Here is a 27,982-nt window from a genome sequence, read left to right on the forward strand (position 1 = left end):
CGAGTCCGCAGCTGGACTCAAGACACCATGACACAGCCAAGTTCGCAGGCTTAATAATCACTTTCCATTACTTAAACTTAGAGGCTCCAAGAATGAAACAGATCGTGTAAAGCCCCAAACCAAAGAAATCAAGGAAAACCGGCTACTCTTAATAACGGGTTTAAAAAGGGGTTCCTGAACTTTCCTGTCAACCTGTCACTGGAAGGCCACAAAGGTACGACACTAGAGCCTGAAATCAAGCCACCCCTGGACCTCAACGAGGGGGCGGGGCGGGGTCCGCACCCGCAGAGGGGCGCGCGCAGCCGCAGTGCAGCTCGCGAGCGCCGCGGCCCGGGGGAAATGGGAGGAGGGGCGGGCAGAGGAGGGCGGGGCCGACAGACGCGGGCGCTGCCTTCCAGTCCGAGGCTGAGAGCGTTTGGGTTCCGCAGGGAGGTCTTGACGTCATTTCCGCCCACAGGTGGCCATTGCTTCCGGGTCGCGGTCATTTTGAGCCCGTATTTGGGTGACTTCTTGGAGGCAGAGTGGCTGGCTGCTCCCCACCCCCAACTCTGCTGCGGTGCCGCGCGCCTGAGGGTTTCCGCGGGCTCTTCTTCCTACTTGAGCCCTCTAGGGTCCCCTCGAGGCCTTCTGCCCCGGATCGCCTCGGCTCGCCGCGCGATCGCCGCTGTGGTCCGGAGGTGGGTGAGGTGACGCAATGAGCCTCCATTCCGCCCCCCACCTGGCCACTCACCGCCTCCGAGCGGCCAGCCGCTACCCTGCACCTTCCGCCATTTTCCCGCCTGCGAGAGTGGGCAGGTCGCCCGCTGGCTCTCGGGCTCCCGAGTGCGGGTGCCTGGGGGAGGCGAGGGGGTGATTTCGTGGTGACTGATGTGTGTCCCGGGGTGTTGCAGGTGGGAGACGCGGGGGTTGTGGCTGTGCAGTGCGGGATTCAGCCTTTTTTTTTTGTAGCTTAAATTGTGTTGTTGAAGGGGCCTTGTCAGCCCTGTCGCTAGGGTTTCTAAGTAGGATGCTGTTGCGGAAAATAACGTTTTATAGGTAGTCTGTTTAGCAAGCTCCATCCGTCCAGGAGTTCATTTTACCCTTTCTGTTTCTTTTTCCTGTGCAAGGGATTGGCCTACAGTGGGCCCTCAGTGATGCTTTATTGAGTGAAATAGCCTCGGTTGCTATTCCCACCGTGTATGCCATTTCTCGTTTTTGTGTAAATGGCTTTTAAGATGGGAATTATCATGGTCCTGTGTGAACATTCTGTAAAATACGCAGTTATCCAGTCTGTTGGTCTCTTAAATCCTGAGATACGGGGTTAAAAAAAAAATAAGTAAATAACGTATGTTCTTGAAATTTTGCATTTTGAAATCATACATTCTGAGTCTCTAGAGAGCGAGGAAAGTTTGGAGGATGCAGAATTTGCTGTTAGCTTTAACGACAGGGAGAAGAATATGACGTCTTTGTTATTCAGTTTCTGTGGAGTAGTGCTTTGTGGAGGAGGTTGTGGGTTTCCTGATGATTATTTCATTTTTTAAAAAAAGATGGAAGCCCAGAAATGAATTTTGAGGTGTTTCTTCTTCTAATTTGGGAAATCATCGTAATCTTTGTGCATATATTTGTGAAAGGACAACAAGATAGGTAGTGTGACATCACCAAGCTTCAGGAGGAGAGAGATGTGTATTTCTTTGGTACCATTTTATATCTTAATTTGACATAATCTGTTGATAATTAAAAAGGACCTATTCTTTTTCAGTTAAGGGACCTAAGATGGGTAATCAGATCCAAGTAAGTTAATAGGTCGGTTACATTTTTATTTAGGTCACTTTTTATTATGTCAGGTACTTCAGGTGTAGTAGTGTCTAGTAAGTATTTGTTGCTTGTTTGGCCTGTAGACTGGTGATTTTACTATGCTGTGTCTTACTTGAGTTTGGTCTGTTGAATGATTTCTAATGCTGAAATGTTTTTGATGCAGGAAAAATGAATGGGAGAGCTGATTTTCAAGAGCCGAATGCAGAAGTTCCAAGACCAATTCCCCGTAACTATCAATTAAATATTTATAATTAGAAGCCCTTTTTATGTATAAAAACTCACTGCCTTGAGTAGCAGCAACTGGCCTGGTTTAGGGGGTGTGTGACCTGTGCAATGGGATAGGGATTCACTCTAATGATCTGTTGCCATCTTGGAATTCTTTTTTTTTTTTTTTTTTTAGGATTTATTTTAGAGAGAGAGAGAGCACGCATGCGGGTGTGCATGGTGGGAGGGGAAAAGGGAGTGAGAAGCCCAAGCCGACTTCCTGTTGAGTGTGGAGCTTGACATGGGGCTAGATCCCAGGATCCTGACTTCATGACCTGAGCCAAAACCAAGAGTCAGGACACTTAATTGGCTTTGCCACGCAGGCACCCCCATCTTGAAATTCTTAATAATTTGAGTAAATGGTTCCAAATTTTCATTTTGCACTGGACCAGCACATTATGTAGTCAGTCCTGACTAATAGTAGCACTGACTTCTCTTTGAAGTCAGTTTGCTTCAAGTTTATAAGCCCGTTGTTTAGAGACTCTTTTTTTTTTTTTTTTTTTTAAGATTTTATTTGTCAGAGAGAGAGAGGGAGAAAGAGCAAGCACAGGCAGACAGAATGGCAGGCAGAGGCAGAGGGAGAAGCAGGCTCCCTGCTGAGCAAGGAGCCTGATGTGGGACTCGATCCCAGGACACTGGGATCATGACCTGAGCCGAAGGCAGCTGCTTAACCAACTGAACTACCCAGGCGTCCCTGTTTAGAGACTCTTAACTGTAGGGAGCAATCTGAGGGTTGCTGCAGGGGAGGTGGGTGGAGAGATGGGGTATGTGGGTGATGGACATTAAGGAGGACACTTAATGGAATGAGCACTGGGTGTTACATGCAGCTGATGAATCACTAAATTCTACCCCTGAAACTAAATAAGTTGAATTTAAATTTTAAAAAAAGTTTATGAGGCATTTGTTTCATTTAAAAAAATTGGATGTGTTTTGTTAATGTTGAGATTGAATTAAATTTTTAGGCTTAGCTTTTCCATGGGCATTTTAATGTTTGCCAATTTTCCTTGGTAAAAAGACATAGGGGCTGATTACATTCCAACAGAGGAAGAAAGAAGAGTCTTCGCAGAGTGCAACGATGAAAGCTTCTGGTTCAGATGTAAGTTTTCTAATCAACAAAATTTCACCTTTAGTATCCAAAATTATTGTGACTTCGTATAGAAAAAATTGGCACACTTTTGGTGTAGTATGGTTACTGCTAAAAAAGATCGATTAAGGGAAACAAATTGTACATATTTAAAGTAATAATTTGTAGAACTTTATTCAATTTTGTTGGTAACAGTAACAACTAGCATTTACTGAGTGTATGTGGATTATATAAAAACCACCCAATTAGATTGATAACTACTACTCTCACCTTAAAAATGAAGAAATTGAAATTTAGAGATGTTAAATGAGCTATGAGTCATAATGTCTGGACTTGAAGCCAAGTCTGTCTGAGACAGAAGTGTGTGATTTTAACTCTTAGATTTCTGACTATTATAAAACCTAGTTAGTGTCCACTTTATATTGTGAAATACTGTTATGCTCCTGGGTCCTCATTTACAACTAGAGACTTCATACATGAAGATTTTATTTTTTAAATACAGACATTGTTGAAAGCAGCATAAAATAGAATCTTTTTTTTTTTTTTAAAGATTTTATTTATTTATTTGACAGAGAGAGATTACAAGTAGGCAGAGAGGCAGGCAGAGAGAGAGAGAGGAGGAAGCAGGCTCCCTGCTAGGCAGAGAGCCTGATGCGGGACTCGATCCCAGGACCCCGAGATTATGACCTGAGCCGAAGGCAGCGGCTTAACCCACTGAGCCACCCAGGCGCCCCTAGAATCTTATTTTTGAACAGAGTCCTGAAGTTGCTTCATCTGATCACTGCAGTCCTTTCATATTATATATATATTTTTAAGATTTTATTTATTTTTGAGAGAGAGAGAGAGAGAGAGAATGTGTGAACGAGCAGGGGGAGAGGGAAAGGGAAAAGCAGATTGACTCCAGAACGGGGAACCTGAGGTAGGGTGCTGTGGGGCTTGATCCCAGGACTCTGGGATCATGACCTGAGCTGAAGCAGATGCTTAACCAACTGAGCCACCCAGGTGCCCCTCAGATAAAGTGATTCTATAAAAAAACAGTGGAATTTTAGAAAGGGAAGGGGCGACTTAAATAATTAAAGAATGATTTACATTTTTATCAGTTGGCCTGGTGTTTACGGTTTCAGTGCTTGGTAGATAAGTTTTATGAGACCTAGTCTTTGTCCTGAAGTAGATTTTTTGTTGTAATTGAGACAAAGCTAACACATGAAACACATGGAGAAAGATTAAATACATAATGGCAGTAGGAATTTTTAAAAGGGATAAATTAATTGGAGTTGATTTAACTAAAAAAGTCCTTATCAAACAAATGAGACTCAACAACTAATAGGACTTGAATTAAATAAAGTAGAATGGGGGTAGAAGAACATTTAGATAAAGGAAAAGTGAGCAAAGGCAGAATCTATGGTAACTTCATCTGAACTGGAGCCTTGAGGCTGAATTGATTGGAATGGGGTCTTTTGTTGGGGGTGGTAAATGAACGCAATACCAAAAAGTTGAAGATTTGATTCATTACATATTTTCGGTTCTGTGCCCAAGGGATTGGTTTGCAGATTTTTAAAAGGGAGATGAGGTAGCAGTGTGCAGGATGGCTTAGAAGGATAAGAGGTAACACTTTATGAAGTCTTACGAGCTTTTGGCAGTACCTCAGGCATGCAGTCATTGAGGTGTCATGGAGTGTAGTGTCATTTGGACTACAGAAGATGGGATGGCATCTCTTTTAAAGGATAGATAACAGGATTTTAAAATAAACTGATTATAACGGTATTAACTTCAAGATACCCATCTTAGGAGACTAACAATGACATTACAGATTAAAAGATATTTAGTCCGTAGGAGTTACTGTTTGAAGGAGGAATCTCGTTTGGACAGTCTTTCCTGGTGCAGCATATGATTATAGAAGATTTGTAAGCACCTAGAGAGCAAAGGTGTATGTGAGAAATTAGGGTTGGAGATATAGTTGTATTGGTGAATTCAAGGAGTTAAGTGTAGGAATAATTAATAAATAATGAGTAATCATTAAATTATAAAGTAATGATTAGTAAGTGTAGGAATAAAAGCACAATATCTCTCATGTGGTTAATATGTAGGAATGGTAGGCAGAAGTTTGGGTAGCACCCCTGCGTAAGGCAACAGGTGGTGGTAAAATAATCAACAGAGACTGAAAAGAAAATAGGAGTTTCATATAAGCTTGTGCATTTTATCTTCAGTTCAGATATTCAGAGACTTTCAGAGCTTTCAAGCTAGAAAGAACCCGAGTAAGAATTAGATGAGGATCACATCTGCGGGTGAGAACAATTCTTTTAGATCCGCAGTCGTCGTGGATCAGGGACCTGTAAAATGTTTTCATGGCCCATAGGCAATAATTTCTCAGGGAAGTCAGTTGTACTCTGGCAACAGATATTTTGTCTTTGTGGGTTGCCTAGAGTAGATAGATACAATGGTCTATTTTCAAGTCTACTTTTGACACAATTAAGAAAACAAGTCTGGTGGATAGGGATTTGGGATCATTGTAATGTTGGGCTCATGGCCATGTAGATACTGTGGTGTCCGGATTAATTGCTGGCTGGTAAATTTAAGCTACTTGCTTTATAGGTTTAACATTCTAAATAGCTGTAACAGCATTACGCTAGAAGTGTGGAAGAGTAGCGATCAGTAGGTAGAGTACTCGTGTATGCCTATTAAAAGTAGGACGTGAAGTATATGAACAGTGGGAACCTCAGTAATTCTGTGTATCAAACAGATGAATCGTGGGGGCCTGGCTGGTTCATCTGGTAGAGCATGTGACTGTTGATCTTGGGGTTGTGAGTTCGAGCTTGACGTTGTATGTAGAGATTACTTAAAAATAAAATGTTTTAACAAACCAGATTAATCACAAGTTGGGAAGCATACCTCATTAGTTGTATTTCAGCTTGTTAGTTACATACCATATCGATTATGGGGAAATTACTGAATAGCTTATACTAGGACATGAGTATGTAATGGTTACTTTTTAAAGCAGATAGGCTAGGTGTTGCATGTTGCAGTAACATCAAGCATGGAAAACACAGAACCTTGGCTGTAACCATGGACAATAGGCAGTTCAACATAAGGTTATCAGGAGAACTATTAGTCATGTATTAGGAAATTTTATACATTAATATTTGTGTCTTTGTATAAGGATATGCATGTTTATATATGTTAAATATGCAGTATGTGATGTTAACTTTATATCAATGAATTTATGGAATCCATGTTACTTTGGAGAGTATCATTTTATGTCCATTGATTTTTAAAAAAGGCGCGGTGGAAGTAGGAATGAGTAGAAAAAGTACTTCCTAGGGTAATTTTTACACATTTTTTAAGATCTGTTAAATATAGTCCTCTTGGTTTAAAATTAGGTTTGATCTAGGTTCATTCTCTTTATGGTAACTTGTTTATTTCTACTTTAATCTACTTAATTTTAAAATACAACTATGAGGGGATCTTATTTCCAGGGCCCTTAAAATTGTCGTCTTATGCACTAACCACAAACTGGTTATATCTGTGCCCATACGTAGAGGTAATGAAGGAATCTATTACATAAAGGGTAGTTTAATGTGTATTACATATAACAGTTCTCAACTTCGGGAATTAGTGAAAAAGTATATGAATTATACCAGTTTTATGCATCATTTATAGATTTTGTGGATAATACACATGTGTACTATTGGTTCTCTTTTCTTCTCCCTCTCTCTCTTTTTTTTTTTTTTTTAATTTTATTTTTAAGTAATTTCTACACCCAGTGTGAGGCTCAAACCCACAACCTCAAGATCAGGAGTTGCATACTCCACTAACTGAGAAAGCCAGGTGCCGTGCTGTACTGTCGGTTTCCTAATGAGATAGTATATTGATTGAGGAATGTAGACTTTGGTGCCTGTCTGGATCCAGATCCCAGCTCCATCCATCATTTAGCTTTCATATTTTGGACAAGCACCTGATGCCTGTATACCTCAGTTTCCTAATCTACATGGGGATAATAACTGATTTCATAGGATTATTATGAGGATTGACTCAATTTATTTTGTAAGTGTTAAACTGTCTGTATTTGGCTATTTGTGCTACCATGATTTTACAAAATAAATGTTTCAGTTGAACACAGTTACAAATTTAGATTAGCATTTTGTTACTGTAAGAGGAGAAGAGTTTAGGAATTTTAGGGTCCTCATATTGGATATGGTCAGGACTGGGGTCAGGGGTCATAGTGCAAAAAAGCTTCTGGTCAGCAGTAGTACTGGTTTGCATAAAGAAACATTTTAAAACAGACTTTGAGATAGGAGTCATACTGCAGTGGAAAAGGCTGTGGACCTGGCGGTCAGGAAACCTGGGTTTTAGACCCAGCTCTACCATAAACTATCCACCTGTGTTGCTTTTTTCCTTTTTTAAAAGATTTTATTTGAGAGAGAGCAGAGCAAAAGAGAGTGAGCAGAAGTTGTGGGAAGAGGGAGAGGAAGAAGCAGACTTCCCGCTGAGCAGGGAGCCTGACATGGGATTCCATGCCAGCACCTGGGGTCATGAGCCAAAGCAGTCAAAGGCAGTCACTTAGCCGGCGGAGCCACCCAGGTGCCCCTGTCTTTGTTGCTTTTGAGCACATGACTTACTTTTTCCAATTATCAGTTTACTCTGGTTAAGATAAAGATTGGATAATCTCTGAAGTCTGTTTTGGTTTTACCATTCTCTTTTACGGTGACAAAATACATGAGACCAGATGTTAGTTCTAATCCGTTATCCATTATAGCACGAAAAGAAGTTAAGAAATTTATATAAAGAGGTAGTAGTGAATGGCAGAACTAGTACTAGAATTTTAACCAAACTGTTACTCTCTGTATTATACCATCTTGGCCTAAGGACAAAGTGAGATGGCCAGCTGACTCAGTACGTTTTATCCTTGTGTGATTCTTCAGTGCTTCATGTTGCCATCCTTGAGTCAAGCTGAAGGGGGAAAATGATAACAAATTTTACTGACGCTGTAATGGAAAGAGACCTGTCCGCCAAAAAGCCATTAAACGATAATTCATTAAGTATCTTAACCAACCAACCTTAAAGAACATATTTTTCTAGCAAAAGTAAAATCCATTCGTAAGTAGTAGACAAAGGATTTAAACCTTAGGATTTCTGCAGATTGTGTTTGGACAGAGCTAATGCCCTAGTCCAAAATTAATGGATTTCAATCATGAGATCTCTAATAGTTCAGAGGTCTTAAATTACCTTAGTTTTTGAGTGCTCATGGGGTATAGACCAAAGTTGAGCAAACTATAGCCTAAGGGCCAAATCTGTTATTGTATGGCCATGAGGTAAGAATAGTTTCTACATTTTTATTTTTAGATGGTTGACAAAAATCAAGAGTTACAATATCTTGTTACATGTGAAAATCACATTACATTTATATTTTTGCATCCATATGTTCATTTGTTTATTATTGCTCAATGCATTTGGTTATAATTGGCAGTTGAGTAGATGAGACAGACCTGTGGCCTGTGAAACCTATAATATTTACCATCTGGGTCTTTATAGAACATTTCCCAACCCCTGGTCTGAAACTATGCTCTCTAGTGTGGCAGCCACATGTGGCTAGTTAAATTTGAAATACTTTATAGCAGAAAAGATACGAAGTAAAATCAGCAAAAGGAAAGGAGTGTGGGTTCAAGTCAAAGAAGACCAGGTAGACCAAGCAAGACTTCTAGGACTCTGCTAGTAGAGTCACACACCAGTGGACGTGATAATTTTCTCCAGCTGAGTTGTGATAATGTGAGTGAAGTGTTACCCACCAAGGACGCTCAGTAAAAAAGACTCAGTGCCCGGGGTTTTTACAATAACAGAGGGCTGGTCCCATGAGCTCAACCTAGCAAGTACCAAAATTCCAGATTCTCAGAAGGAAAGCAGGTGTTCAGCATAAGCTATATTTGTATAAGCAGTTTAGGCACAGTGAGCCACTTACTCAGGTCAAGTTTTTTATCACTTGTAGAGAACTGTTTACTAGCCACGTTCCCACATCAGGCAAGGACATTGTAAGGAGGTCTTTTTAAGGATGGCAGTCTCAGGGTTCCTATTTTAAATCTTTTCTGCCTACTACCTAATGGGAAAACACGGATACAGACTACTGCCATCATCACAGAAAATTCTTTTGGACAGTGCTGGTGGAAAAAACAGTGATATTTAATTATGAGCTTTTTGGAGATTATGATGGAGAGCTTTGGATTTTTCAGTCTGGGTTAATATGTGTACATATGTAGATTTTTAAAAATTAAATGTAGTTGACACAGTGTTGCATTATGTAATATTTTCACTTAGTTTTGAGGAATACACTGGTTTAGAAGAAAAAACTATAGTATTTAAAATGTATTCTTGTGTATTCTTGCCCCCGTCACCGTGTAATTGTCGACAAGTATTTTTGTGTTTTGGTTCATACAGTGTACTACAGAACTTAAAAGCTTGAGATAACGATATCAGACAGTTAGAATCTGGAATTGCCATTGAAGTAGCTGTATGGCCTTGAGCAAATTACTTAACCTTAACATCTCTGAGTTTCAATTTTCTTACCTTTAAAAGGGCAGTAATTAAAAAAAAATAACTCTAGAGATACGTTAAAAGTAAATGAGAAAACGTATATAAGGCATTTAGCAGGGGCCATGGAATTTAGTACTTATTCAGTAGTGGCTCTTATTGTAATACTACTTCTTGCCTCTTATTAATTCCCTCTTACTCTAATTCAGAAATGACTTTTGGTCCCTATTTAGAATGTTGTCTTTATTGGTGATATTAATGAATGGCCCTTTTAAAGCCAAATCTAGATGGTTCTTGAGTTACATTGTTTAATATTTATAATATTTTCTTAAATTTAAATTTTTTCTTATATTTCTATGGATTGTATATAATACAGCTTTTAGTTTATTATTTCTTCTGATTGTATATAGTACAGCTCTTATTTTATTTTATTTTTTAAAAGATTTTATTTATTCATTTGAGACCGAGAGATACAGAGAGAGAGGGAGAGCATGAGTAGGGGGAGGGGAAGAGGCTGAGGCCAAGGGAGAAGGAGAAACAGACTCCCTGCTGAGCCAGGAGCCCAACATGGGGCTCTATCCCAGGAGCCCCAGGACTCTGGGATCATGACCTGAGCCAAAGGCAGATGATTAACCATCTGAGCCACCCAGGTGCCCCTAAAATACAGCTTTTAAAAATGGAAAAATCTTATTTTTTTTTTTTTTTAAGATTTTATTTATTTGAGAGAGAGAAAACGCCTGAGCAGCGAGGAGGGACAGAAGAAGAAGCAGACTCCCACTGAGCAAGGATCCCTATGTGGGGCTTGATCCCAGGACCCTGAGATCATGACCTGAGCTGAAGGCAAACGCTTAATCAGCTGAGCCAGATTTTTGTGCCCTGGAAAAATCTCTTGTAAAGATGTTCCTAGATAGTTGTACTGATGCATATTTATCCTAGTGATCTCAGATAATCTAAGTCTTTTCTTTTTGTTGATGTTGACAAGCTCTTTTTCTTCCTTTAGCTGTGCCTTTGGCTGCAACAAGTATGTTGATTACTCAAGGATTAATTAGTAAAGGTAAATATTTAAACTTCAGATTTATTTGGCATTTTGGATATCATTATGTTTTTATGTTTTCCTGATTTTTAGATAAAGTATAATAATGTCATATTAAACATGATCATTGGTATGTTTCTCCAACATTAGGAGAGTTGTGTCTCCATGGACCCCTGACTCATAAATAGACTTAAGAATTTGATGTCCTCTGACACTGTAGCAACATTCACAATCTACAAGAGCAAGAAAGTAACTAAAAACCTGCAGACTGTTTGCAGGGAGGTAGAGGAAAAAACATGGTCTAAGAAGGCCACCATCACTATTACCTAGGATCTTATTAGAAATGCAAGTTCATGGGCCCTGTTCCAAAACTCCTTAATCAGAATCTCTGAGGTAGGGCCTAGGAATCTGTTCTAACAAGCTCCAGGTAATTCTTAATGCACTGGTTTAAAGATTAGTGGCTCTCTAGCTCTTTAAAACCAGAGTTTTATCTTATAGAAAGGGGGTTGGGGCCACTTTCTGTCCCTGATTCTTTTGGTGTGAATATTACAGTGCCTTCCTCCTACGTAACTAATTACACACACAACTGAAGCAGAAATTTCCTTTTATAAGTTGCAGATATATCGTGATAGAGCTGTTCTTGGATAGGGTGAATCCCACTGAAAATGTTAGAACTTCTAACTGAGGAGGCAGATTTTTCTTACAGCTAAAATCTTCCTGGATTTTTAGTCACCATTTGGTGATGATTTGACTTGTCATCAGTGGCACTTTATGCCTCTGTGATTTCATTTGCAAAAGTCATACCATGATCAATGACATTTTTCCAGAGGATTGTAATTGTCTGTAAGGTCTGAGCCTGGAGCCTTTACAGTAGAATTCAATAATCCATTTTTAATTTTTATTTTATTTTTAAAAGATTTTATTTATTTATTTTAGAGAGAGTTTGTGCATGCTGTGAGTGGAGAGGAGGGACAGAGGGAGGGAGGAAGAGAGAATCTTAAGCAGGTTCCACACCCAGCATTGAGCTCCACGTGGGTTTTGATCTCATGACCCTGAGATCATGACCTGAATGGAAACCAAGAGTCGGACACTTAACTAACTGAGCCACCCAGGTGCCCCTCCATTTTTTGGAAAGAATTGCTGAAAATGATTAACCTAATTTATGGATTAATGTTTATTGTATAATACAATAACTTTGTCAGAGTTGTTACTTCTAGGGTTTTGATAACTTGGAATAAAAATATAAAAAATACATTGATGTGCTATTCATATAACTATTTTCCAGGATTAAGGGATTTTGTTATTGTTAAGTTGTATTGAGGATTTGTTTTGGATGCAGTGTCCTAATAAAGTCAGTCTCCAAAAAAAAAAAAAAAAAGAAATTGGGAAGACTTTAGAAAAGGAATTCAGAATCCACCAAGACATTTTGCCTTTAATCAGAATGCCTAGCATTTTGTATGTGCTTTCATCCACAGTGTGTTATGTCATACTCAGCATAGTCTTAGCTGCTCTATCACTACTTGTTCTCTGTCTATTTTTTTTCCCCCAGAACATTTAAACATGCCCAGGTCTGTTGTAACTTGAGAACATAAAAAAGAAAGATCTTCCCTCATATCCCTTTCCAACTGTTCCCAGCTGTCTTGCATTTGAAGTCAAACTTCACAAATGAGCACTTCACTTTTTTCTTCTTCTTCTTTTTTTTTTTTTTTTTTAAGATTTTATTGATTTATTTGACAGAGAGAAAGATAGTGAGAGAGGGAACATAAGCAGGGGATCGAGAGTAGGAGAAGCAGGCTTCCTGCTGAGCAGGGAGCCCGATGTGGGGCTCAGGCTCCATCCCAGGACCCTGCGATCATAACCTAAGCCGAAGGCAGACAGTTAACAACTGAGCCACCTAGGTGCCCCCAATTTTTACTTCTTTTAACCCATTACAATCTGTGTGAAAAGATTATGCATATGTTCTGACATTTACCAACACTTCAGAATATTACGAGGACAGCTTCCTTGTTGCCTAAATTCGATGGGCAGTTTTTATTCCTGATGATTATACAACTTTAACCAATCTCTGGAATGGTTCTTTTCACCTGACTTCTGTGAAAGCACATTCTGATTTTTCTTCTGCCACTGGAAACTCCTCTATGTTTTCATGTGTTCTGAGTGTCTAATATGTACTAACTATACACTGTTTTTGGCAGATAATACCAACAGACAAAAATTCAAGAACTGCCAGTACTTAATATTTTAATGTGGGTTTTCATCCTCCACTTGTGTTCTTCAGAGTTCTGCTTTGCCTTTCAGTCTTCAGTCTGTGTAAACTATTACGGGAGTGCTAATGTGGGCTTTAGGACCCTCTATTGCTCTAAATCCCCGTGATTCTCCCTCACCTACATCTCTGCTCCAGAACCGTATTTTGCATATGTTCACATGAATGGCCCTTCTTACAGACTCTTCACAGTGACTTATTTAATCCCAAACTGAGTTCATTTGCCTCCAAACCAGTTTCTCTATTGTCCCCATGTCTGAATGGTGGACTCTTCATCTAGGAAACTAAGGCGTTATCCTTAACCTCTGCCTCTTATTTGCCTTGCCCAATGAGTGTTCATTCTAGTCCAGCTCTTAAATATCTCCATAAACTGTCTACCTCCATCTGCCCCGCCAGCATAATTAATGCAGCCATCTGTTGCCAAGGGTATTGAATTAGCCGTCAACAAGTCTATTTGCCTCTATTCTTGCTACTTCCTCTTAGGAAACAGGCTATCTCTGGCACTGATCAGAGGGCAAAACTGTAAAAACTCTGAGAGCAAGAGAGAACATCTTGTTTACTGTTCTATTCCTACTTTCTAGTAGGTAATGTCTGTGTGTTGTAAGTGGTCTCTAACTATTTGGAGACAGAATGAAGGAACAGTTTTGAATGAAGGTAGGTATCGATACTATCTTCCTTTTTCTCATGTCGGTTGTGTACCTGAAGCTAATAGCATAACTTAGTTCGTATTTCATACACATGAAATCCTACAATTAAGAATTCCTCTGTATATCTTCCTTCAGAGTTATTGGATTCATCCAGTGGTATACTAGAGCTGGCTTGTACCACTTCCAGAAAGCTGATTGTTAAATTTTCAACAGCTTGGCAAGCCAGTGTTGAAATCATTGATAGCTTGAAATTGGTCATGGTGCAAGTATTTTCTCCATGGAAATCAACCGACATTCCAAATCAGCTTTTTATTTGGAGAGCTGGTTTTTCTAACACATACTAGATTCATCCACATTGTTGCATGTAATTGTAGATTATATATTCTGGTTGCCGTATAGTTTTCTGCTGTGTAAATACACCACAGCAGTGTATCCATTCTGTTGTACATTGGCAATTGGGTAATTTCCAGTTTGTTTGTTTTTTTTTAAGATTTTATTTATTTATTTGACAGAGAGAGATTACAAGTAGACAGAGAGGCAGGCAGAGAGAGAGAGAGAGAGGCAAGCAGGCTCCCTGCTGAGCAGAGAGCCCCATGCGGGACTTGATCCCAGGACGCTGAGATCATGACCTGAGCCGAAGGCAGCGGCTTAACCCACTGAGCCACCCAGGCGCCCCGGTAATTTCCAGTTTTGACTATTACAAATGGTTCTGCTATGAATACGGTACCTTTTGGTAGTCGTTTTGTTGGGTCATAGATTAGGTATATTTTCAGCTGTGGTGGATACTGCCGGACTTTCTAAATTGTTTGGACCATTGTACACTCACACCAATTTATTAGTAGAGTTCTGTTTGTGTCACATTATCGCCGTCACTTCCTCTTTTCGTGTCCTTTGAATTTTAGCCATTGTGGTGAGTGAATAGTTAAGACTGATTATGGTTTTAAGTTGTATCTTCCTAATGACTAATGAAGTTGGGGACCTTTTCTTTTGTTTATAGCTCACTTGAATATGTTCTTTTTTAGCGAAGTGTCTGTTCAGGTCTGTTGTCCATTTTTCATTGGATTGTCTTTTTCTTTTGATTTTGTGAGGTTTTCTGTATATTCTAGAAGTGAATTTTTTGTCAGATGTATGTCTTGTGATTATTTTTTCCCCTGATTAACTGTAGTTCTTAGTATGTAAAATAATTTACCATGTTTTTTATGATGAAGGCTTTATGCGCTCAACACCTTTGCCTAATAACAGACATGAGGAATCTCTAACGCTTTTTTCTATGAGCTTTATTTTTTCTTTCATACTTAAATTTTCAAGTCATTTGGAATCGTTTTGTTTTTTTGTTTTCTGAAGATTTTATTTATTTATGTCAGAGAGAGATAGGGAACACAAGCTCGGGGGAGCTGGAGAGGTAGAAGTAGGCTCTGCACTGAGCATGGAGCCCATTATGGGTCTCTATCCCAGAACACTGGGATGGTGACCCGAGCTGAAGGCAGATGATAACTGAGCCACCCAGGTGCCCCAGGAATTGTTTTTGAATATAGGCACATTTTGTTTTACTGTGCTTTGTTTTATTGAGCTTCCCAGATACTGTGGTTTTTACAAATCTAAGGTTTATGGCGACTCTGCTTTGAAGAAGTCTCATTGGTGCCATTTTTTCAACAGCATTTGTTCATTTTGTGTCTCTGTCACATTTTGGCAATTCTCACAGGAGATGTTCCCCTTATATATTTGTAATGGTGATCAGTGATTACAACAGCTCAGACAATGGTTAGAATTTCTTAGCAGTAAAATATTTATATACATTTTTTTAGACAGTATTATTGCATGTTTAATACAGGACAGCATAAACTTCTGTATGCACTGGGAAACAAAAAAATGCATTGAACTTATTTTATTGTGATTCTCCCTTTATTGTGGTGCTCTTGAACCGAACCTGCAGTATTTCTGAGGTACACTTATATTGTGTGAGGTGTAGGGTAAAGGTACATTTTTCCTCCTTAGGGATATGGAGGTGACTGCTCACTATATTTTGAAAGAACTGTCTTTGTTCACTGCATGCACTGTTGCCTTTGTCATAAGTGACCATGTATGGATCTGTTTCTTGACTCTTCTGGTTTTTGATGGGTTTATCTGTTCTGGCACTTACAACAGTCGTAGCTACTGTAGCTTTATTGTAGATCTCTGTATTTGGTACTCAGTTTTTCACTTCTTTTGTTTTTCAGTATTGCCTTGGTTCTCAGCTCTTTGTATTTCCACATGATTTTCAGAATAAGTTTTTCAACTTTTAGGAACACTTTGATTTTTAATTGGGACTGGATTGAATTTATAGATGACTTTATGGACAGTCGTCATACTGGCAGTATTTGTAGTCTTCCCTTTATGGACACGAATGTATTATTTCTCTACTTAGCTTTCATTTCTCTCCGTGAGTTTCGTACTTTCCAGTGCACAAATCCTTCACATTATTCATTAGATTGCTCCTGGATCTTTGATGTCTTTGGGTGCTATAATAAATTGTATCTTTGAAAAAGGTTTGGTTTGTTTGTTTCTCATATACAGGAAGTATAGTATTTTTTTTTATATTGACCTTGTATCAAGTGAGCCTGCTAATAAATTCACCTGTTCTGATAGCTTGTAGAGTCTTTTGGATTGTCTTCATATTTCTGTTGATGTTGAATTTACTTGGTTCTCTTTTTTATTTTTATTTATTTATTTTTAAAGATTTTATTTATTTGACAGAGATCATAAGTAGGCAGACAGGCAGGCAGAGAGGGGGAGGGATGCAGGCTCCTGCTGAGCAGAGAGACCGATGTGGGGCTCGATCCCAGGACCCTGGGATCATGACCTGAGCCAAAAGGCAGAGGCTTTAACCCACTGAGCCACCGAGGTGCCCCTGGTTCTCTTTTTTAAATAGCTGTAGCTTTTAGACTTCTCTGAGGTGATGGAAAGAGCTAATATAGTCAGGTAATAATACTTAAAGATAGTCTGCCCTGATTTTTCCTTTTATCTTTGTGGGTTGCCCAAGGCTGCTGAGTAATAGATGCATCTTTATATTGCTAAACTTTTTACTACTTGCTCACATTAGAAGAGATTAGAGTATGGCTCAGAGAAAATAGTTTTCTTGCATTTTTTAAATCATAATTTCTGTCATTTTCTTACATACTTTTAGCATAAACTTGGCATATGCCTATTTTATTTTAATAAAAGATAAGACATCTTAATTATCTTATCTAAATGTGTCTATCTCTAACAGTTAATATGACTCAGAAATATCTGTTCTTTTATCTTTAGGAATCCTTTCAAGTCATCCCAAATATGGTTCCATCCCTAAACTTATATGTAAGTATGGGCAACACTCATTTTCTTAGCTTTCTTGCCTGAGTAAAATTAGTTTTTACCAAATGTTTTATTTTGTCTAATTCATAACTGTTATTTGGTTATTTGTTTTGATATTTGTTTTGACCAGCTTATTTAAGCTTTTCATTAAATGGACTAGTCAACTACTTGGGCATTTTACTGTTAGCATTAAGAATTACAAGTTATTTGAAAGAGAATTTTTTTTCTTTTATAATGTAATAAAATTGCTACTTTTAAATAATTTGTAAAACTATATAGTATTTTAAAATAAATTCTTTGGAGGAAAGAAAATTGTCCAGCTGTGCGGAAATAGATTGTCTTTTAAAATTAAGTCTAACTTTTAAAAATCTCTTTACATTTTAAGATGTAAATAAGCATAATTTATCTAATGTTATAGTATGATTATAGGAAAGAAGCTAAATTGCTTTAAAAAAGAGCACCTGAGACCTTTTATGAATCTTTCCAGATTAGCCTCACTTACATATTGTAAATAAACACACAAGGCAACAGTAACATTTAGGTACACTTCATAATTTATTACTTTAAGGAATTTGTTGCACCTAGTTTTTAAAACAGTCTTACAAAATTAGCTGGACAAATAGTATGATTCCCATCTTACAGGAAAAGAAATGGCCTGAAATCCTTATGAGTAGACTAGAACTCTTAATTCCTATATCACATCTTTGCTGATTATATTAATAATGAGTAAAGTGGAATTTATATATCTTGGAGCAGTTTTATTTTGGATTATTCCTTTTGTGAAAGTGATCCATGTCTACAGAATCTTTCTGTGTACTCTGAATCTGATCTAATGTGATCTCAGTTTTCCCATGTCAAGACCTATTTAAGATCACATTTCTTTAAAAAGTGTTTTTTTAGGAAAGATTTTTATTTAAATGGGCAAATTGAGTTACATTTTTTTGTTTGTTTTTACAAATAAGTTGCTTGTATCATGGGATACTTTGCTGGAAAGCTTTCTTACGTGAAAACTTGCCAAGAGAAGTTCAGAAATCTTGAGAATTCCCCTCTTGGAGAAGCTTTACGCTCAGGACAGGCACGGCGATCTTCACCATCTGGGTAGGCCAAATTCTAATTTTTATTGAAGGTTTTTAATTTTAGCTAAAAAAATTGTAACTGGTTACTGCCATAATTCAGGGCATGAAACAGTTTGTAAGCTGAAGGACTATTGGGAACTTGCTGTTTGCAGCAAGCTAAAGCTATTTTGTTTTAAAAAGGGTAGTAAAACATGTCTACCTTTGTTTCATTTTTATTTATTTGTAGTTACTTATTTGAATAAATTCTTCACATAACTTGGGGCTTGAACTCAGGATCCCAAGATCAAGAGCCACCATGTTCTATCCAGCTGAGCAAGCCAGACACCCTTAACCTTTGTTTTATTTTTATTTATGTATTCATTTTTAAGATTTTATTTATTTACTTGAGAGAGAGAGAGCATGGGCTGGGTATGGGGAGAGGTAGAAGTAGGCTCCCAGCTGAACAGGGAGCCTGGCATGGGGCTTGATCCCAGGACCCTGGGATCATGACCTGAACTGAAGACAGATGCTTAACTGACTGAGCCATCCAGGCACCCCCCCCAGTCTTTGTTTTAAATATAGAGCTGCAGCCCGTTAGGAGTGCTTATACGAAGTAAAGGATTTTAATTTGGCAAATACCTTTGTTTACTAAATTTTGGACTTTTCTTTTGATTTCCCAGATTTTATCATCCCATTTCTTAAATTTCAACTTCTTTTTTTTTTTTTTTTTTAAGATTTATTCATTTATTTATTTGACACAGAGAGAGATAGATCACAGGTAGGCAGAGAGGCAGGCAGAGAGAGAGGGAGAAGCAGGCTCCCTGCTGAGCAGAGAGCCGGATGGCGGGGCTCAATCCCAGGACCCTGGGATCATGACCTGAGCCGAAGGCAGAGGTTTTAACCCACTGAGCCACTCAGGTGCTCCCTTAAACTTTCAACTTCTTAATCCTTCTGTTTAAATTAGGGAAATTATTTTAAGTATGTTCTCCAAAGTTTTGTTTCAATTACATAAGTATAAATGAATGAATCTGTCCATCTGGATAATGTAATTAAGTAGATGTAATACCTAAATTGTTATAAATGGTAAACCCTATGAAAGCTAGTATTACTTATATATCTGCTTTAACAAAATAGTGTTTATGGCCTGCTAGCTGTGGAAGTAACTTCCCTTAATGTGGAACTGGATATATTTTCTAAATTTAAATACTTTTTTCTTTCCAAGGACCTTTTTTTTTTTTTTAAGATTTATTTATTATTTTGGAGAGAGAGCGAGCAGCATGTGCCAGTGAGCGGGCCTAGGTACAGAGGAGAAGGAGAGGGAGGGGGAAAAAGTCTCAAGCATGGGGCTCAATTCCATGACCTTGACTGAGATCGTGACCTGAGTCAGGTGGTTAACTGAACGAGCCACTTAGGCACCCCTCCAAGGACTTTAAACACATTAAAATGATCTCTAAAGTGGGGTGCCTGGGTGACAGAGTTGGATAAGCACCTGATTCTTGATTTCAGCTCAAGTCATGATCTAGGGTCATGAAATTGAGCCCTACGTTAAAGCCCATCTTAGTGGGGAGTCTGCTTGAGATTTTCTTCGGCCCTCTGCCCCTCCTTCCACCCGCTCACGCACATTCTTTCTCTCTCAAATATTTTTTTTTAAGAATGGTCTCTGAAGCTTGGGAATTAGAAAATTGGATATACATTTCTCTTCTGTATTAAGAGTGGTGTTTTTAAGTTGTATATTGTATAAATGGGTCAAAACTTATTTGTAAGGTTTTTGTGGCAGAGAGAAACAGACTTCATTTTACTGTTATAGATAACCGTGTAAAAATTACATAATTTCTTAGAAAGTAAGATAAGTAGCTTCATACTTAAACACATTTTTTTTTTTTAGGATATAGGCAATAATTTGTATTTCTTATACAATATGATTTACAGGCACTATTCTCAGAAGTCAAAATATGACTCAAATTTGAGTGGTCATTCATCCTTTGTGACGTCTCCAGCAGCAGACAACATAGAAAAAGAGATGCTTCCTCATTATGAGCCAATTCCATTCAGTGCTTCTATGAATGAATCTACTCCCACTGGTATTACTGATCATGTTGCCCAAGGTAGAAACTTCTCTTGAAATGAGTTTCAGCATTATATGGTCCAACGTATGTATAAACTTTATTTGATGACCTTTTCTGCTGGATATCACCTGTATGTTCCACCATCAGCCTAAACTCATCATGTTTGTTCTTCTGATTGTTCATTCATTCAACATTTTTTGATATCCAGTAGGTATCAGGCACTCAACTAGGCATGAAAGAAGTATAGATGAGTAAGACCTGGTTCTTGTTCTTGAGAAACTCTCAGACTGTTAGAAGATATAGAAATATAAGGAAAAATTACCAGTATGTCCCACTAATCAAAAATACTAACAAAGTTTAGTGATTATTGCAAAGAAGTGGTAAATTGGGCCACAGGGAGGCTTCGGAGAGGTTACAGTTGTTAGGCTGGTCTTAAAGGCTTTCATCTTCTTTGTCTGTAATGTGAGAAAAACAATAATTACCTGCCTTACAGAACTCTTGTCAAGTGAGAAAATCCATGTGAAAATGCTTTGTGAAGTTTGTGTAAATGCTAGCTTTGAAGATCGCAGAATGTAAGTGAAACAACATCAAATTTGGATTAAGGCCTGGGTTTGAATGATTGAAATTTGCTAGTGGGACTTTAGGCAAGTAACTTTGTGATCCCTTCAGTTCCTTGATCTCTGGAATGGAGCGATAATCCCTCTTAAAGAACTTCGGGAATGAGATGAAATGAGACTGCCACGTCATAGGCTCTTAACAGATGTTCACTTCCTTTTGTTTTGTTTCAATCTAATTTGCGGTGAAAAGTGAAGAATCAGGAAGTACAGGTTTTGCAGTTCCTTATCTAAAAATCCTAAAATCCAAAAAACTTTGAAAACCACAAAGCTTTATTTTTAATTTTTTTTATTATTTATTTTCCTGATATGTGGCTAGACCTCATGACCCCAAGATCAAGCGTCACATGCTCTTCCGACTGAGCCAGTCAGCCACCCCTACAAAGCTTTTTTTTATAATTAAACTGGTGATGAAATCTAACTTAAGTCATTTCAAACCCTGACCATATCATCTTTATCTTAATATGATGTGTCTTGAATTTTGTTGTACAAAATATTAATGTTTGGGGTTATGCGTTGCTGCTTCAAACATCTGACTCTATGGTTAAGTGACACATTAACAAGCTATATACTATGATATCTTTCTAAAATCTGAGAAACTGAATTCTGAAACATTTCTGACTACCAAGTTTTAGATAAGGGATTACGGATAGATTATTCTTTGAAAACATTTGCTTTAATGCAAATACCGTAAGCCAGTAACTATGAGGAACAAAGAAGATTAAAGGAACACTTTTGCTGCTTGGGATAGAAATTTGGATCTCTGCTAGGTTAAAGGGAGGGAGGGGAAACGGTGGGAAGGGAGAAGTTGAGTATAGGTCAAGTAATGTTGCAGAAGTTGTAGAAGGGCTTCCAGGTAGGTTAGAACATAAAGTAGCCACTAAATATATGTGGCCATTTAACTTAATTAAAATTAAATCAGATTGAAAATTCAATTCCTCAGTTGCTTTGTAGCATTTTAGTTGTTCAGTAGCCACGTGTGCTAGTGGCTGCTCCCTTGGAATGGGTAGCTACAGAACATTTTCATCATTACAGAAAGTGGTATTGGACAGTGTTGCTTAAGAGCAGGTTGGGGTGGGGACAGTAAGTATTAACATTTTGGAAGAGAAGAAACAGGAGAGAATGGAAGTTAAAGTAATTAAAGACATTCTTAAGTGGATGAAAGGTATTGAGGAGCCTTGATTCTCCCCCGCCAGGGCTTGGAAACAAAGACCTCTTAGTCAGAGAGAAGGAGGTGGGCAAGTTAGGAGAGAATGGTGAGGATTTATCTTCACAGGCAGCTGTTACTTCTCATTGCAGCTCTCATTTTCCTAGTCTCTCAAGTTCAAATCCATTCTACTCGTGTTCTAGCCATGCATCACTTCTTCCCTTGTAATGACTTCCATCTTTCCTTCCATTGGCACTAGAAAATTCCATACTGTGTTGTACAATTCCTTTTCCAAATAAAAGCAGACAGACATAAAAACCTTTTGGTATCTGCCCACAGACTGCAGCAAGGCCCATATTTTAATATATTTTATGTCCTTGAGAGTAGCTGTCTATCCATCCATTGCTCTGCTTTCTCAGTCCCTTCTCTAAATCGAGTTTGCCGCTCTGACCACTCTCCACATGGGCCAGTTGTAGCCGCCTCTGCTTTGCCCCCGCTGCTGTCATCCCTTGCCAGGACGTTCTCCCCTCTTGTTAAAGTCCTCTTTGCCCTATTTGATTCTGCTTGCTTGTACTAGGAGTTGATAGAGTTACTAATCTTTCAAAGTAGAAAGCACTCTTTCATTGCTGTTAGACTTATAGATAGTTTATTACGGTCAGATTCAGATCATTGCTGTTTTATATTTTATTCCTTCCAGCTCTTCATAACCTTCCCAAAGTAGTAAGTCATGTTCCCTGTACAATGCAGAATATTTTCATTGGGCTTTGTAAGTGGAAGAAATTCTCCTTAATCTTCTGATCTATGTTTCCATTATTTGTCACAGAATTTTAGAACAAACAAGTATTTTCTTTTCAGTGAGAAAAACTTTTAGACCTGGAAGGAACTTAAGAGATAGATCATCTAGTTAAATGTCTGTATTTCACAACTGAGAAAACCAAGATTCAAAGAAGTTTAGTGATTTGCCCAAGGACATTCACTGATTGCTGGCAATGTGAGAATAAGAACTTGTAGTTCCTAACTAGTAATCTAGTGCACACTGTCTCCTTCAGGATCTTAAAAATATCATTATGGTAAAGGGCAAGGAGTTTAATAATTACTCATTAATGGTGAAATACAGGTGCTTTTTCAACCCAGTATAAGGTTATAATATTTTTCTTTATATTCTTTTTTAGCAAAAATTTAGTTTTCAAGAATGGTATAATATCTAGATTAATATTTAAAGCCTTTTGCTTTGTATCAGTGCAGTATACTTGTAGCAAAATAAAGGTTATGCTTGAAAACATTTAAAGTGTAGTTATGTTGATTTGAAAATTCTGATTATTCACTGGGACCTTACTGGAGAGTTCCAAAATACCACTTACAAGAAACTGCTTTTTAAAAAATTATTTTAATTAATGATTATATTAATAAAATGATATGTCCAATTTGTATGTGAGAACCTTTTTGAAAATTACTTCTGGAGTGGGGTGTAAGACTTTGTAAGTTAATTAGCTGTTGACTCGATGTTACGTTAGCATTAGTTCATTTCTTTTAAAATGTTTATATGATTTTTTTTGCTGGTTATACATTCTGTAAACTATGTTTAATATTTGCTCCTGTCATCTAATAGTAAGAGTAACCACTCCCCTATTTTTACATCAGTATTTACCTCTTTGATGATATATATACGTTGCCACCTTGACTTTTTTTGGGAGAGATAAAGAATAGATGCTGTTTCCCTGGCCAAAATGATCATTGCCACTTTTTTCTGCCACAGTATTGCTTCATTAGACCTGAGTAAAAATGACGCATATTGTGATCAAAGACTATGTTTTATACTTTTCAAGAGCTATTTCCAAGTGTTTTTGTTTAAATATAAAGATAGCATTTTTAAAAAAATAGCTGTTCATGTATAGATTATGGTTATAGGAATGTTCAACTATGTAAAATATTACTAAGTAAATTATATGCATTGTCAAATTTTAATTGTCACTAGTAGGATAAATTTTTTGTATAATTTTAATTGTACAAACAGTGCAAATAATTTTCCAGTTTAAAACAGTAGTATTTTAGTGAGAATAAATTGAACTGGTATATATTATGATATCCATTCTTCTGGCCATGGTTACTTTTTAATTTTTTTATGTGGATTTTAAACTTTAGAAATAAAAGCTTAAAAGTGTAAGAAGGTTTTTGTTTTGTAATTATCTTGCGGAAAACATAGTACCTTTGGAATGGTGGTAATAATTTGACTATTTTACTTTATTCTGTTTTTATTGTAGGTAAGAAGCATTTAGAAAATTTAGTTGCTTTGGGTTTATTCAAATCCTTTTATCACCATTTATTAACTGTTTGTTGTTTTAGGACCTGATCCCTACCCTGAAGAAAGTCCTAAGAAAAAAAATATTACATATGAGGAATTAAGGACTAAGAACAGAGAGTCATATGAAGTAACTTTAACACATAAGACTGACCCCTCAGTCAGGCCTATACAGGAAAGAATGCCAAAAAAAGAAGGTATGATAGTTTAGTCTGAATCACTTTACTCTTTAGGCTTGGGAACTGCAGCATTAGTTAAAAATATTAATGATACTAATACATGATTTAATTCCGCACGCAATTAACAAAAATAACTTTTTTTTTAAAAAAAGTATAGTTCTGGGGCGCCTGGGTGGCTCAGTGGGTTAAGCCGCTGCCTTCGGCTCAGGTCATGATCTCAGGGTCCTGGGATCGAGTCCCGCGTCGGGCTCTCTGCTCAGCAGGGAGCCTGCTTCTCTCTCTATCTCTGCCTGCCTCTCCGACTACTTGTGATTTCTCTCTGTCAAATAAATAAATAAAATCTTTTTTTTTTTTTTTTTTTTTAAAGTATAGTTCTGTCACAGTTATTAGTCTTCCTTTTCTAAGTTGTTCCAAAGACCATTTTGTGTTAAAAAATAATAAGGTCCAAATAGTGGTATGAATTAAGACAGTAAGACTAGTTTTAATATGCTGTAGAAATTCTAAATCCTTATGAATGTTTTCTCTTATCAGAAATCACCTTGGGACTTAATAAGTGTTTTTTTAAGATTTTATTTACTTTTTTTGACAAATCACAAGTAGGCAGGGAGGCAGGCAGAGAGAGAGGGGGAAGCAGGCTCCCCGCTGAGCAGAGAGCCCGACGCGGGGCTCGATCCCAGGACCCTGGGATCATGACCCGAGCCGAAGGCAGAGAGGCTTTAACCCACTGTGAGCCACCCAGGCGCCCCTTAATAAGTGTTTTTTAAATGATGCATCGAATGCATAAAACCAGATCTGGTTGCCTGAAATTTATAACAGGCTGTAATGCCACTTCAAGCAGAATGACAGAATCATGATCGAATAATGAAATTGATTTTCTTACATGTTTTGTGAAATTGAAATAGAAGTTATATGCATCATAAACCACCTTTTAGGGCACTTCTGAAAGAGTTTGACCTTTTTTTCAGTAGTACTTTTGCTCTATAATTAATTATAAATTTAAAAATCATAGCTTGTTTTCATTCCTTCTGGAGCAGCTGTACATTAGCCAAAATAAATTTTCTGAAATAAGTTTACTCCTAATGGAAGAAGACATTTTGAACAGGGATTTGTACCTATATCAGTGTAGAATTTTATGACATTTTTGAAGAATTTTAGAGTGTCATTAAGGTTTTCTATTTATTACTTTAAAAAAAAAAAAGAAGGAAAGAAGAGATCCTTGATAGCTTCTTGAGAGCCCTATGCCACAAAGAATGCAAAAATACAGTAAAATTCTGGGTATTTTTTATTATGATTGTTCTTTTAGAACCAATTTTATTTCTGTTTAGTGGCTGCTTCATTTAGAATTCTGTTTAATACTGCTGTCATATTATTGTAAAAAATCCAGCTTTAAAATAGATTTATAATAAAAAATACCTGTTAATGTTTATCATTAGAAAAAAACTTGTTGCATAATCATTTTGCATTCAGTGGCCATTATTTTATAATATGTAAAGACTTACTGGTACTTTTTTCTGAATTTGAGGATTTAGACTGTAAGCTCCATGAGGGCAGGCAGTAGCATTTCTCTCATTTTTGTAATCTTTTCTATTGTATGTCTGCACAGTATAGGACGCACTGATGTATCAGTGCATATGAAGTGTTTCGGTCGGGCCTCAATAATAAAGGTTTACAAAAGGAAATAAGGTAGATCTTTGGGATTTGCTGGATTTTGACATTTGTGGTTTTGACTGAACAACCCTGAAGCTCTGTTACATGACACAGTAATGTGGAATAATTCTTTTCTTTGTAAGAAGAAAATGGATTTTTTGGCATGTGCTCTATATAATTTCAAGAAAAAAACAGTTACAAAATAGTTTGGGTGATTTTTTAGAATGTTCTTTTTTAGAATCTAGACAGGAAATTTGACGTTAGTACAGTGTAGCTTCCCTTGGTCAGAAAGTATCACTTAAAGTTTTCACCTTAGTTTGTGTAGATTATGTTTGTTGACATTTACCTAAATTAGAAATGAAGACAGAAATTTCAAAAAGGCAAGCATATTATCAATTAGCCATCAGGCAGTGACAGCACCATATATCATAAATTCTAGAAGCCTGCCTTGTGCTCATGATGGAATGAAGGCCAGGGAAGGGGCAAAATAGGGAAAAGGTATGTAATCTGAGAATAATAACGCAGTAGTTTGACTTAGACTTCCTGAAAGAATCTTGGGGGGAGGGGTCCCTCGTCCCTACTTTGAGAATGGCTGCTTTACGTGGTTATGAATACTCGAGTCTTTGAAGCTTCGTCGTCCACAGAGGAAGGCTATGTAGAAGGGAGGCTGAGAGCAAAAGAGTAGAGAAGACAAAGGAGCTTATTACAAAATGTAGTTTCATGTAAAATACAGGAATATTGGAAACCATTTCCTTCTTGTATATAGTATTGCAGTTCATGGGGGAGAGGAATGAATTAACCACAGCGTGAAGATGTGATCATTTGTTACTGTTTTTTTGTGGAAAACAAAATTCAAGTGTTTGTTATTATTTTTTATTTCGTGGTAATTTTTTTGTATGTGCTGTAGTATATACCACACTTAGTATGGTAAAGTTGTGAAGGTGTCCACACTTTGGACCTAAGTAGACCTTTGTGCAGATTTTGGCTCTGTTTGCTTTATTAGGTTTGTACCTTGGGCAAGTTACTAATCTGTTTTCTCCCCCTTCGAATGGGGATGGTTATTATGAGGATCAAATATTGATGTAAAGTTCTTGGTAGAGTGCATCATTATTTATGTCCAACCTTCAGTTCACAAAAGTGTACCTAGCCCCTTTCTCTCATGCGCATTTATTGAAAGTGAGACCTAAACGTAATTTGCATCATAGTAGCAGCCTTGAAATAGTATCTTTCACTTGTTAATATTTGGAATCATCGATTATTTGTGCTTTTTTCCTAGTCAAAGTAAACAAATATGGAGATACTTGGGATGAGTGAAAAATTGCATCATTGGACCTACTGAAGGCGTTTCAATATCCAGCTTCATCTAGGTGGTCATGAAAATCTGCATTGAGCCCAGCAGCAGTCTTCATAAACACATTTAAAACTAGAACCTGGGTTCTTGTGGTTTGGCTTATTAAAATGATGTTTAAAAACACAGATTTTAATGTGAATGTTGTGTGGCTGTATTCTTGAAGAACTGTTTGAATGATGGTATTATACTAGAATCACATACAGTTTGTGAAATTGTTTAAGTTACAGGGTAAGGATACTCTCTTAAGAAACTGTAAAGAGATTGTCTGCTCTGGGATCAGCATATATGAAAATACATACCTGCATGTTGAATTGGGGTGGGTGGGGGGAGCAAGCATAATTTTAAGTGTTAAGCTTTACATCCAGAAATTATTAAAAAGCCTTTCTCCAGTGTTTGCTGTATTCACTTATTAATGTTTATGGTGAATAAAACATAAAGGAACATGCATCTTTGTTGGTTTCATGGTTTTATTGTTTGTAATCTATTTATTTTTAAGTATAATTATAAGTAAGCAGTGTTGATAGGGACAGGAAATGAAGTTATCTGTTTCTGAATATTTAATAGTATAATGAGTGTGACGTGTGTAAATAAACACAGTAAATAGCTCAGCACCTTTAAGCAGTGGTCATATTTGAAAAATCGGCAGATTCCCCAAGAATAAAAATTTGGTATACTTTTCTCATTATCGAC

General features: G+C 37.5%; 1 protein-coding gene across 5 annotated transcripts; it reads left to right on the plus strand.

Moving 5' to 3' along the window:
• Window positions 1-455: 455 nt before the first annotated feature.
• Window positions 456-27,977, plus strand: OCIAD1 (OCIA domain containing 1). 5 transcript variants are annotated; one of them, XM_059383643.1, is made up of 9 exons: window positions 456-677; window positions 1,958-2,020; window positions 3,074-3,154; window positions 10,662-10,715; window positions 16,890-16,937; window positions 17,897-18,032; window positions 19,919-20,094; window positions 24,160-24,312; window positions 27,218-27,977. In XM_059383643.1, the coding sequence occupies exons 2-9, from the start codon at window positions 1,963-1,965 to the stop codon at window positions 27,253-27,255; spliced, it is 744 nt and encodes a 247-aa protein (XP_059239626.1). In that variant the 5' UTR covers window positions 456-677; window positions 1,958-1,962; the 3' UTR covers window positions 27,256-27,977. The 5 variants fall into 5 exon arrangements, with proteins under 5 accessions (XP_059239626.1, XP_059239646.1, XP_059239639.1 ...); XM_059383646.1 differs by lacking the exon at window positions 456-677 and adding an exon at window positions 745-890; XM_059383663.1 differs by lacking the exon at window positions 24,160-24,312 and having other exon boundaries at window positions 19,919-20,139.
• The last annotated feature ends 5 nt before the right edge of the window (window positions 27,978-27,982 follow it).

Source organism: Mustela nigripes, chromosome 1 (genome assembly GCF_022355385.1).
Source record: "Mustela nigripes isolate SB6536 chromosome 1, MUSNIG.SB6536, whole genome shotgun sequence".
Classification (NCBI taxonomy): domain Eukaryota; kingdom Metazoa; phylum Chordata; class Mammalia; order Carnivora; family Mustelidae; genus Mustela; species Mustela nigripes.

Excerpts from the sequence above, each read along its gene's own strand:
- OCIAD1 (XM_059383643.1), top strand. The coding sequence starts at position 1,963 with ATGAATGGGAGAGCTGATTTTCAAGAGCCGAATGCAGAAGTTCCAAGA. Across the intron at positions 3,155-10,661 it reads TGAAAGCTTCTGGTTCAGAT|CTGTGCCTTTGGCTGCAACA; the intron begins GTAAGTTTTCTA and ends TTCTTCCTTTAG. Across the intron at positions 20,095-24,159 it reads TACTGATCATGTTGCCCAAG|GACCTGATCCCTACCCTGAA; the intron begins GTAGAAACTTCT and ends TTGTTGTTTTAG.